This window comes from Bos indicus, unplaced genomic scaffold (assembly GCF_029378745.1).
Source record: "Bos indicus isolate NIAB-ARS_2022 breed Sahiwal x Tharparkar unplaced genomic scaffold, NIAB-ARS_B.indTharparkar_mat_pri_1.0 scaffold_62, whole genome shotgun sequence".
NCBI classification, from domain to species: domain Eukaryota; kingdom Metazoa; phylum Chordata; class Mammalia; order Artiodactyla; family Bovidae; genus Bos; species Bos indicus.
Genome location: NW_027223725.1, coordinates 350077 through 362436, shown reverse-complemented (window position 1 = coordinate 362436; position 12360 = coordinate 350077). Strand labels below are relative to the sequence as shown.

General features: G+C 42.1%; 2 protein-coding genes across 2 annotated transcripts in view; both read right to left on the bottom strand.

Annotated features, from left to right (window-relative positions):
- The window catches only part of LOC139182014 (zinc finger protein 85-like), a 55175-nt gene extending 47096 nt beyond the window's left edge, over positions 1 to 8079 (bottom strand). The window contains 2 exon segments of the mRNA XM_070785501.1: positions 5774 to 5872; positions 8067 to 8079. Of these exon segments, the coding sequence (XP_070641602.1) occupies positions 5774 to 5872; positions 8067 to 8079 (112 nt within the window).
- Positions 8080 to 8809: 730 nt separating this feature from the next.
- LOC139182013 (zinc finger protein 678-like) lies at positions 8810 to 10288 on the bottom strand. The gene has a single exon (XM_070785500.1). The coding sequence runs from the start codon at positions 10286 to 10288 to the stop codon at positions 8810 to 8812; it is 1479 nt and encodes a 492-aa protein (XP_070641601.1).
- Between the last annotated feature and the right edge of the window lie 2072 nt (positions 10289 to 12360).

Genomic DNA, 12360 nt, shown 5'->3' with positions numbered 1-12360 from the left:
CGTCCATCGAGTCAGTGATGCCATCCAGCCATCTCATCCTCTGTCGTCCCCTTCTCCTCTTGCCCCCAATCCCTCCCAGCATCAGAGTCTTTTCCAATGAGTCAACTCTTCACATGAGGTGGCCAAAGGACTGGAGTTTCAGCTTTAGCATCATTCCTTCCAAAGAAATCCCAGGGCTGATCTCCTTCAGAATGGACTGGTTGGATCTCCTTGCAGTCAAGAGTCTTCTCCAACACCACAGTTCAAAAGCATCAATTCTTCGGCCCTCAGCCTTCTTCACAGTCCAACTCTCACATCCATACATGACCACAGGAAAAACCATAGCCTGGACTAGATGAACCTTTGTTGGTAAAGTGATGTCTCTGCTATTGAATATGCTATCTAGGTTGGTCATAACTTTCCTTCCAAGGAGTAAGCGTCTTTTAATTTCATGGCTGCCGTCACCATCTGCAGTGATTTTGGAGCCCAAAAAAATAAAGTCTGACACTGTTTCCACTGTTTCCCCATCATGGAAACCTCTTAGTAAAATAAAAACAAGAAGGTAATATATCTCTGTGGAAATGAATAATAAGTGGACAAGATTAAATTTCACTTGGTGTAACACATGTGGCCCATGCCTCATTTTTTTGTGCAGGAAACTCTAGCTCAGAAGGCAAATATCCTTCATAGAGAACTGGAAGGATGGCCACCAGAGATTTTGTAATAGAATTGATCTTCCTATCCCAGAATATATTTGGAATCCTGGGAAATTTCTCTCTTCTTTACCATTATCTCTTCCTTCACTTCACCGGATGCAGGCTAAGATCCACAGATCTGATCATTGAGTATCTGCTTCTGGCCAACTCCTTGGTCATGTTCTCTACAGGAACCCCAAGGACAATGGAAGTGTTTGAGTGGAAATATTTTCTCAATGATACTGAATGCAAAATTGTTTACTATATCCAAAGAGTGGCCAGGGGAGTGTCCATTGGTAGCATCTGCCTCTTGAGGGTCTGCCAGGCCATCACCATCTGTCCCAGGAACTCCAGGTGGGGACAGCTTAAAATGAAAGCTCCCAAGTACATTGGATCCACTATTTTCCTCTGCTGGGTTGGGCGCATGCTGATAAATATTCGATTTACTAGGTATGTGAAAGATCAATGGAGTAACAGAAACATCACAAAGAAGAAAGATTTAGGATTGTGTTATGGTTTGATTCATAATAGAATCAAAGTCTTACTGAATGTAGGATGGTTTTTACTTCCTGCTGTTTCATGTCTGGTGTTCATGATCTGGTCCAGTGTCTCCATGGTTTTCATCTTGGACAGCCACAAGCAAAGTGTGCAATACATTCATAGGATCGGCATCTCTTCAAGATTCTCCCTCGAACCTAGAGCCACCCAGAGCATCCTTGTCCTGGTGAGCACCTTTGTGTCTTTGTACAGTGTCTCCTCCATCTTTCACATTTGTTTGGCTCTTTTTAACAATCCCAGCTGGTGGCTGGTGACTCTGCTGCACCCATTACTGCATGCTTCCCAACTGTAAGCCCCTACATTCTCATGAGTCATGGTTGCAGAGTACCCAGGCTCTCCTTTTCTTGGATAAAGATGAAATAATCACCTAATCTTATGTTGTTCGGCCACTAAGTTGTGTCCGACACTTTGTGATCCCATGGACTGCAGCACACCAGGCTCCGCTGTCCTTTACTATCCCCATGAGTTTGCTCAAATTCATGTCTATTGAATTGGTGATGATATCTAACCATGTCATCCTCTGCCACCCCCTTCTCCTTTTGCATTCAGTCAATATGCATATCAAGTGGCCAAAGTATTGGAGCTTCAGCATCAGTCCTTCCAAAGAATATTCAGGGTTGATTTCCTTCATGGGACTGTTAAGAGTCCTCTCTAGCACCACAATTTGAAATCTTCAGTTCTTTAGTGCTCAGCCTTCTTTATGGTCCAACTCTCACATCCATACCTGACTACTGGAAAAGCCATAGCTTTGACTAGATGGACCTTTGTTGGCAAAGTAATGTCTCTGCTTTTTAATATGCTGTCTAGGTTGGCCATAGCTTTTCTTCGAAAGAGGAAGTGTCTTTTAATTTTGTGGCTGCAGTTGCCATCCACAGTGGTTTTGGAGCCCAGGAAAGTAAAGTCTGTCTCTTGTTAGGGTTCACAAGGGGCTCAGAGTGTATAGTTTAAAAATGGCCCATTGTGGTGACCTGACAAACAGGGGATGAAGTCACAGTGACCAAATTGCCCTGGTGGCATCCTGTTTTTTCCTTAAGGTGATATCCTGTTTCCCCCTGCTGGTGCCAGTTTCTCAAGACTATGTGACCCCCCAACTATGAGACCCCTTCAACTCCCTGATAACAAGACCCCAGCTGTGGGCTAAAGATACACTAAGGGCCCCTCCCTTTGGGGTGCAATTTCCCATCAATAAGATATAAGAAGGGTTGGCTGTAAAGAGAGAGCACTGGCTTCTCTCTAAGGCCAGCCACTTTCTCTCTTCCTATAATAAATCTTTCTCTGCCTGACTGCCCAGCTCGCTCTCTTTGTCTCTACGCTTGTCTTACATCACTGTTTCCTCTTTTCCCCCATCTATTTGCTGTGAAGTGATAGGAGTGTGTGTCATGATCTTAGTTTTTTGAATGTTGAGCTTTAAGTAAAAAAAAAAGAAACATATCATATATCAACACATACATATGGAATCTAGAAAAAAGGTATAGATGATCCTATTTGCAAACCAGAAGCAGAGACAAAGACCTAGAGAAGAAATGTATGGACACCAAGGGGGGAAAGGGCGTGAGGGAGATGAATCGGGAGATTGGGATTGACACGCATCCACTATTGATGCTGTGTATAAAAGAGATAACTGATGAGAATGTGCTCTACAGCACAAGGAAGTCTACTCAATGCTCTGTGGTGACCTGGGTCAGAAGGAAGCCCCAAAGGGAGCGGGTATATGTATATGTGTGACTGGTTCATTTTGCTGTGCAGTAGAAACGAACCCAACTTTGTAAAGCAAGTGTACTCTAGTAAGAATTAATTTTTAAAATTTCAGTGTTATCCAAGGATTGGCAGAGGTGGGGCTATGAATATTCTGTGTCTAGAGGATTTTCTGGACAGATAAAACTATTTGTGGGAACCTTTTATTTTTTTTACTGGTCAATTTTTTAATTCAAAGAATTTGAATTCTTAAAGAATAGTCAATAACATGGGTACCAGATGTCTCAAGAAATATTTCAGTCCCTTGAACTCCATGTACCATTGAACTTGGAAGTATTGAAAAGTACATTGAGAAGGGTCTTTGGTTTTCATATTATTAAGTCTGAATACTATAAAACTCCTAGAGAAAAACATAGGCAGAACACTATTTGACATAAATCTCAACAACATCTTTTTTGATCCATCTACTATAGTAATGGAAATAAAAGCAAAAGCAAACAAACCAGACCTAATTTAACTCAAAAGCTTTTGCACAGCAAAGGAAACCACAAATAAAACAAAAAGCCCACAGAATGGGAGAAAATATTTGTGAAGGATGTGACTGACAAGGAATTAGTCTCCAAAATTTACAAATAGTTCATGTAACTGAGTATCCAAAAAACAACAATCCAATCAAAAAATGGGCAGAAGACCTAAACAGACATTTCTTCAAAGAAGACATACAGATGGCCAAGAGGCACATGAAAAGATGCTCAGCATCACAAATCATTAGAGAAATTCAAATCAAAACTGCAATGAAATATCACCTTACAACAGAATGCCCATCATCAAAAAAATCTACAAATAATAAGTGCTAAAGAGGGTCTGGAGAAAAGAGAAGCCTCCTTGGTGGGAACATCACTGTTAGAAAGAATGTAAACTGGTACAGCCAATGTGGAGAACAGTTTGAAGTTTCCTTTAAAAAAAAAACTAAACAAAAATAAATGGAAACCTTTAATAATGGACACATGTCATTATATGTTTCTCCAATGTCACAAACTGTACAACCCTGAAAGTGAGCTACAAGGTAAAGTATGGACGTAAATACTGATGTCACTATAGATTCATCAGTGGTAACAGAAGTACCCCTATGGCGGAAGATGATGATAAAGAAGGAGGTTACACATATGTGGGAATAAGAAGCATATGAAAATTTCTGCACCTTTCTCTGAAATTTGTTGTGAAACTAAACCTTCTCTAAAAAAATCTTTAAACTTAAAAAAATACATTGTTATTGGTTCTATTCACACTTCATAGTTAAAAAGATTTAATGCTGTCAAATAATATTTAGAAAATGGGTATGTTTCCCTTGTTTTATTTTTACCTCAATTAATGCACTTTATAGATGTGATAAAATATCAGGTAAAGAGTAGAGAGAGAACAAACTATAGCCACATAATCCTTTTCTTTTTTTAAAAAATATCTATTTATTTGACTGAATCAGGTTCTAGTTGTGGGAGCATGGGCTTAGTTGCCCTGTGGCATGTGGGAGCCTAGTTCCCTGACCAGGGATCAAACCTGCGTCCTCTGCATTGCAAGGCACATTCTGAACCATTGGCCCACCAGGGAAATCCCTCAAACAATTCCTAAAATGTAGAAACACACATACAATAGGGCAGCAACACCAAAAAAAAATTCTCATCTGCTAATTCAGTTACAGTGTACCTTTTTACTTAATATTAATCACTACTTCCTTTGTGTATCATCAAATACACATTTATGGCATCATTTCCAAAGGCTTTGGTCCCTTCCCAACAAACATTTTAAGCCTCCATGACTGCCTTTGGTTCATTTTCAAAGAAAGCTGTGATGTAAATACCTTCGTGCCCCTGGTCTCTGAAGATGGAGGCCCCCTCACCTGCGGGTAGATGGTCACAACGCTAATCATTTTGTGAATGAATGTGGGCCCAGGGGGTCTCCCCAGGTGGCTCAGTGGTAAAGAACCCACCTGCTGATGTAGGAGACCCAGGAGACGCGGGTTCCATCCCTTGGTCAGGAAAATGCCCTGGAGAAAGGAATGGCAACCCACTCCAGTATTCGTGCCTGGGAAATCCCAAGGGCAGAGGAGCCTGGAAGGCTATAGTCCACAGGGTTGCCAAAGACTGGGACACGGCTGAGCTACTGAGAAGGAAAGTACGTGGCCCCAGGGAGGGGAGGGGGAGACAGGACCCAAGAACTCAGGGTAACTTTGGGAAGATCTGGGAGAGCAGAGCCTCACCACACCGCCCCCACACACACACCCCCGCAAGGGCATCATGTGACTTTGTGCACCACTCGCCTCCCACCTCCCCTTCCCCAAGCTCAGCTCGAGGCCACGGAGGGCCGCCCCCAGGAGGAGCCCCTCCCCGGGGCATCAGGCGGAGGGAGCCGGTGTTTTCAGAGGTTCCAGCCCCGCCCTCACCGGCTCAGGGCTCCCAGGTGTGCTGTGTGGGATGGCTCCAGCTCAGTGCCACGGAAGACAGGTGTTACAGGAGCAGCGACAGCACCCACAGGGGGCTTGTTCAACGCGTCATTTCACGGGTTCCCCTCAAACTGGCTAATTCATAGCTTCTTAGACTGGGGAGGGTTTGTATCCACTTTAAAGCTAGAGAAAATCTTTAGGCAAGCGGTTCTCATCTGGGGTCCCAGGAGGATCCTCTTCGCAAACTCCGGCCCCTGGTCCTGGAGGAGCATCAGCGCTGCTTGTCTTCCTGCTCCAGGCGAGGCCCGGGCTGAACACGGGGCTTCGGGCGCGTCTGTGAGAGCTCAGAGCCAGCTTCAGGCCGGGGCGGGCGGCGGGGTCAGGAGGGGACGTCAGTGCCGCTCACCTCTCCCGTGTTGGCAGAATCCGGGGAGAGAACACGTGTGGACAGCAAAGGAAAACTTGACGTGCGTCTCAGGGAGCAGCTGATCGTCCTGAGTCTCTCCTGAGACGAAGGACAGCAGAGGTGGGCCCTCTCAGCTTTTCAAGCTCCTTCTGCCTGTGGGCGTGTTGCGAGCAGGCGAAGACGCTGTGCTGACGCCTTGGAAGGTGTTATCTCATGATGCTGAGGTGATCCTTCTCCATGACCTTGAGGAAAAAACAACCCAGGGCAGGAGGAAAAGAGGAGGAAATGGCAGCTTCTCCGGTAAATGTCTGTCCTGGATCAGAGGCTATATCTGCTTTTCCTCCTGAAATGCCCTGGATTAACAGTTTACAAACCTTTCATTCTCTACTTCTGATGTTGCCTATTGACATGGTTTTCAACTGCTAATTTTTTCCCCTTTTATTCTGATGATGGTCAAGATCAGAGCTTTAGAATGTTTCTCCCTCACGTCCCAGAGCCTTTTCTTAGGTGTCTGTCAGCATCAAGGCTGCCTGGAGAACTTGAAGCATTCTCACCAAAAAGTAATGACTTTCCTTGTGGCTAAGAATCCTCCTGCCAATGCAGGGGACACGGGTTCCATGCCCGGCCCAGGAAGATCCCACAGGCCGCGGAGCAACTAAGCCCATACCCACAAGTACTGAGCCTGCGCTCTGGAGCCCAGGAGCCGCAGCTACGGAAGTGTGTGCCCTGGAGCCCGCGTGGCACAACGAGAGAAGCCCCCGTGGCACAACGAAAGAAGCCCCCGCAGTGAAAAGCCCATGCACCACAACTGGAGAAAAGCCCGCACAGCAACCAAGACCCAGCACAGCCAGAAATAAATGAGTAAGTAAAAACAGAAGGGCCTGGGATTTAGGAAGACTGCTGGTGACCAGGGCTGCTGGGGAAGACCTATGAGGAATTTACATTTGCTTATGAACTTGCAGGCTGTTATCTAGCACGTGTGCTTATGAGAATAACTGGTGTCAAAGCAAGGCACCCGTGGGCTTCTGGTCCATACACATGATGCCAAGGCAGCAATATCATGGAGCACTGTAGATAACTCTCAGCAATACTCCTAGGCGATCCATATTGTAACCATCATAATGTCCCAGTAGTTAAAAATGAGGAAATGACACACTGTACCATTTATGGAAAATATGATCTCAAGTTATTTGAGGGTTATGGCCAGTAGAAAAAGGGAATTACTATGAGATGTCATTCTCTGTGCATCTTAAGTCACTTCAGACGTGTCTGACCCTTTGTGACCACATGGACTGTAGCCTGCCAGACTTCTCTGTCCCTGTCTTCCCCAGGGAAGAATATTGGAATGGGTTGCCCTGCCCCCCTCCAGGGGATCTTCTGGACCCAGGGATCGAACCAGCGTCTCTTATGTCTCTTGCACTGGCAGACAAATTCTTTACCACTAGCACTACCTGGGAAGCCCCATGAGATGTCATCCTACTGTGTTACAGATACTCTCTAGTCACCATCAGTTAATGACGACTTAAAAAACCCCAGGGGGATGATAATGCTTGTGTTAATGTTAACATTGGTGGTGGAATAGGTATGTGCATACTCAGTTATGTCTGACTCTTTGCAACCCCATGACTGGAGCCCACCAGCCTCCTCTGTCAATGGGATTTCCCATGGCAAAAATACTGGAGTGGGTTGCCATTTCCTTCTCCAGGGTGTCTTCCCGACCCAGGGATCAAACCTACATCTCCTGTGTCTCCTGCATTGGCAGGCAGGTTCTTTACCACTGAACCACCTGGAAGCTTGTTACTGATGAGAACACTTCTTCAAATATACATCAAGTTTAATATATGAAAAGCCATTCACTTTTATTGATTAACATATAGTAAGTTCACACATAATCTAAATAAAACTTTCCAAAGTTTACTCTATAATCTTTGATCAAAATACAGATTATAAGCATTTGGAAACATTCTTGTTCTTGTGATACAGTGGTCAGAGAAATGTGATATTTATGGTTTACAAAACAGAGAGAGCAGTTATTTAGTAAACAAGGATGTACATTAATTACATGACCTTTCAGGAAAAGGTTACATATATTTTTCTTGGGTATCTGTGAAGATTTCCTGATTGTTATCATGTCAACTAAAATTCATGACTTCTAGTTATTGCTGTTATAAAAATACATCAGGATTTCAGTGAGCTGCCATCTTTATATCCATAAAAAACCATTGGCGCAACTATTTAAAATTTCGACTCTCTGTCTTACTTTAATACAAATAATTATTCTCTGAACACTTACCTAGCGGTGACATAGAGGGATGTTTTAAACAATGACAATCATCACCTCCATTTAGACTTCCACTGTACATTTCACATTAGAGGATCCTTAATAGTACATTAAAAAGTAGATAAAAATTATTTCCACCTATATAGAAGGGTTTTGTTTAACTTTGAGGCAGCAAAGATCAAGAATATTAGTTTTAAAAAAGCATATTCACATACACACTAAAGGTATAGCACATAGTAATTTGAAAGTTGAGTTATATCAAAGTTCACTTTCACATACTGTCAATACGAATAAGGATACAATAATAATAATTATGTTGTCCAACATCTTTCGCCTTGATCCTATGGTCCAAGTAACAAATAATTTTTCTAAGTGTTTTAACTTTGGATTATTTTCTATAATATCCTGATTTAAAGTAATACCAGAAAAGGGTTTTTGACTGAATGCTATCTTTGATGAATTCTCTGATATTTATTTAGACCTGAGTTTTTAAATTCATTTTGTACATTTTTTACAGCATTAAGCATTCTTCCCAGTATGAACTCTCTGGCATTTTCTGATGTGTGTGCTTAGGACAAACCTCTTTCATCACTTACTACGTTTGTAGGGTCTCTCTCCAGCACACGCTCTCTGATGCTGAGTGAGGTGACGGCTCACTTCAAGGCTTTGTCCTATTATTTATATTTGTAAGACTACTTGGCAGTATGAATTATTTTATGGCAAGTAAGATTTGAGTGGCAATTAAAAGCTTTGCCTCATTCTTTACATTTGTATGGTTTCTCCCCAGTATGAATTCGCCTATGTCGACTAAGCTTTGAACTCTGATTAAAGGCTTTGCCACATTCTGTACATTTATAAGGCTTCTCTCCAGTATGAATTCGCTGATGTTGAGTAAGTGTTGAGTTTTGATTAAAAGCTTTGCCACATTCTGTACATTTATAAGGCTTCTCTCCAGTATGAATTCGCTGATGTTGAGTAAGTGTTGAGTTTTGATTAAAGGCTTTGCCACATTCTGTACATTTATAAGGCTTCTCTCCTGTATGAATTCGCTGGTGTTGAGTAAGTGTTGAGTTTTGGTTAAAGGCTTTGCCACATTCTGTACATTTGTATAGTTTCTTCCCAGCATGAATTCTCTGATGACAGGTAAGGTTTGAGTGATGATTAAAGGCTTTGTTACATTCTGTACATTTATAAGGCTTCTCCCCAGTATGAATTCGCTGATGCACAGTGAGATATGAGCAACTATTAAAGGCTTTCCCACATTCTCTGCATGTGTGAGGCTTCTCCCCAGTATGAATTCTCTGATGCTGATTAAGATTTGAGCAACTGATAAAAGCTTTGCCACATTCTTTACACTTGTATGGTTTCTCCCCAGTATGGATTCGCTGATGTTGATTAAGTCTTGCACGTCGGTTAAAGGCTTTCCCACAATTCTGACATTTATATGGTTTCTCCCCAGTATGGATTCGCCTATGTCGATTAAGGTTTGAGCTCTGATTAAAGGCTTTGCCACATTCTGGACATTTGTAAGTCTTCTCTGCAGTATGAACAGTGAGATGTTGAGTAAGGCTTGAGGGCTTGCTGAAGGTTTTGCCACATTCTGCACATTGGTTAGATTTCCCTCCGGTGTGGATTTTCCTGTGTCTATTTAGATTTGATAATTGAGGAAAGACTTTCCCACATTTATTCCACTTGCAGTGTTTCTCCTTAGCATGAATACTCAGATGTTGAGTAAGTTCTGATGACTGGTTAGAAACTTGACCACATTCACTAAATTTGTAATTATTCTCTTCAATATGTATATTCCCATCTGTAATAAGATTTGAGCTTTGATAAAAGACATTTCTACATTCATCACTATGGTTCTCTGAACATAGAGTTCTCTGATGATTCATGAGACCTGAGTCTTGGTCAAAGTGATTCCCAGGTTCAAGGCATGGGTAGATTCTGGCTCCATCATAAATACTGTTGTAATTATTGAAGCTGGAGCTCTGGCTTAAGGCCTCACTCGTGGGATTACACATGGAAGGTTGTTCCGCATTATCTGTACTATGATACCCATTGAATGACGGCAGCTGGACAAAGACTGTCTCATTATTGTTGACATTACAGATATTGGAATAGGGAGAAAATGTTTCTTGGTGGAAAAATAATGAGGCTTCACTAAAGGATCTCTCAAACTGATCATAGTGAGATTTTCTTCCTTCATTTTCAAATCTCTGGCTCTCAGACATGTATGACTGACTGTTGAATTCAAACCTATATTTGTACTGGTTTGAGTGATTATTTGTAGCATAGACTAGATGACTTTCCATGTTTTCAAAATTTCACACCAGAGAATATGTTTTTTTTTTTAAATCATGTGGGTTCTTGCTTACAAAAACATATGTTTCTGCAGAACTTATTGACTTCAAATGGAATTTTCCCCAAGTTGATGCATATCCTCAATTTCTTTTGGCAATCATGTTTTCATCATGAATAATTGTCCCGATTTGGTTACATCTAAAACAACATCCTTTTGGCCCTTCACAGCCCCCCTTACTTTCCCAGTCTTTCATTAAGTACACATTTCCAAGCTGAGAGCTCTCAGAATTTCTGAGCACATTACACATGAATCTCCTATGCACGGCTTCTTTGGGAACAAACCCTGGGTGTCATGAGAAGATATCGCTGAAAGATACCAAATAACCAAGATCCCACTTAGTACCTTGAGTGAATATGCTTTACAGTTGTACACAATATTGACAAACCCTTAGCTATATTAATAAGAGGTGAGATGCAAAGAAGATCAGAAGTATAAATAATGGCACTGTACATGTTACATAGAACAAAAAGCAATTCTATCAGGTTATGATGAATGATACTATACCAAAAAGTTGAATACCTCCAAGGAAGATTCAATTTTTAGAAACACAGAACACCTTAGATGTTAGCATGAGTGAGTTAAAAAATTATAACACATCTACAACTATTAATAAGAGTAAAAAAGTAATTTAAAAAAATCCCTGGAGTAGATGAGTTAACTGGAAAATTCCAACATTTCAAGAAAAATAAATATCAATTCTCCATAAGGGATCACCACGTACACACTGCTATATTTAAAATGGAGAGCCAACAAGGTCCTACTGTCCTGCACAGGGAGCTCTGCTCAACGTTACGTGGCTGCCTGGATGGGAGGGGAGTTTGGGGGAGAACGGATACACGTGTGTGGACGGCTGAGGCCCTCTGCTACCCACCTGAAACTATCACAACGTTGTTAACCGGTTATGCTCCAATACAAAATAAAAGAACAGTGAAAATATTTCTGTGAGTCAATAGATATATTAAATGGTTTTAGCACTGATGAGTTGGGGTAAATGCACTTAAAAATGTCTAAAATTTGTTTATAGAAGAAAAAATTGGGAGGTAGAAATTGGGGATTACCTTTTATGATTTCAGGGACTGAGAATGAACTTCAGAGAGCCATGTTTGAAGTTTCCATTGGAGATTAGAAAGCAGGAAGCATATATCTGTTCCCAGTATTTCTGGAATTTTGTCAACTAATCCCAGATCTCCACAACTCTTTTCTGACTTGAGGCAGAGACGGATATTTGGAAAGGCCTTAAGGCAGAGTTTGTCAGAACTGTTAGCAGCTTTTCCTAGGTCCCCCAAAGCAGCGAGAGTATGCAGGTCCTCATAGACCAGGAGGACGGTTTTGGCTCTCAGTGAAACTGAGGGAAAACCCACTGGAGCTGAAGAAGATGGAGATGAAACAGCAGAAGAACGGGGCCGGTCATGTCCCTCTTTGGCAGACATAAACCCAGGCTTCTCATTCTAGTGAAGCAGGCCTCCCCAAACCATCTGCACACGTCTGGCTTCCTCTGTGGTCTTTGGACCTCTCACCTGTGTCATCCGCTTCATTCATTCACACCTAGCACCGGGATTCTTCCTTTCCTCCAAAGGGGACCTGCTCATTAGAAAAATGAACATAATTAGGACTTTGGGTTTAACATATACACTCTAGTATACACAAAAATAACCAACAAGGATCTGCTGCATAGCACAGGGAACTATTCTCAATATTCGTAATAACCTAGAAGCGAAAAGGGTCTGACTTGACTGATGGAAACCTCTCCTTACAAAACTCAGTATCTCTCCTGAACACTGTTGCGTGTTCATATTTCAAAGCCAACTAGCAGCAAAGAGACACTAGGAGGAAATGGAGTTTCCACCTTAGCTGTGTTGGATTGTGCACCTCCCTCACTACATCTTGCCAGGATTTTATTAAAGATAAAGAGACAAAAATGGAACTTGATGGTGTGGGAAT

Excerpts from the sequence above, each read along its gene's own strand:
- LOC139182013 (XM_070785500.1), bottom strand. The coding sequence starts at position 10,288 with ATGTCTGAGAGCCAGAGATTTGAAAATGAAGGAAGAAAATCTCACTAT.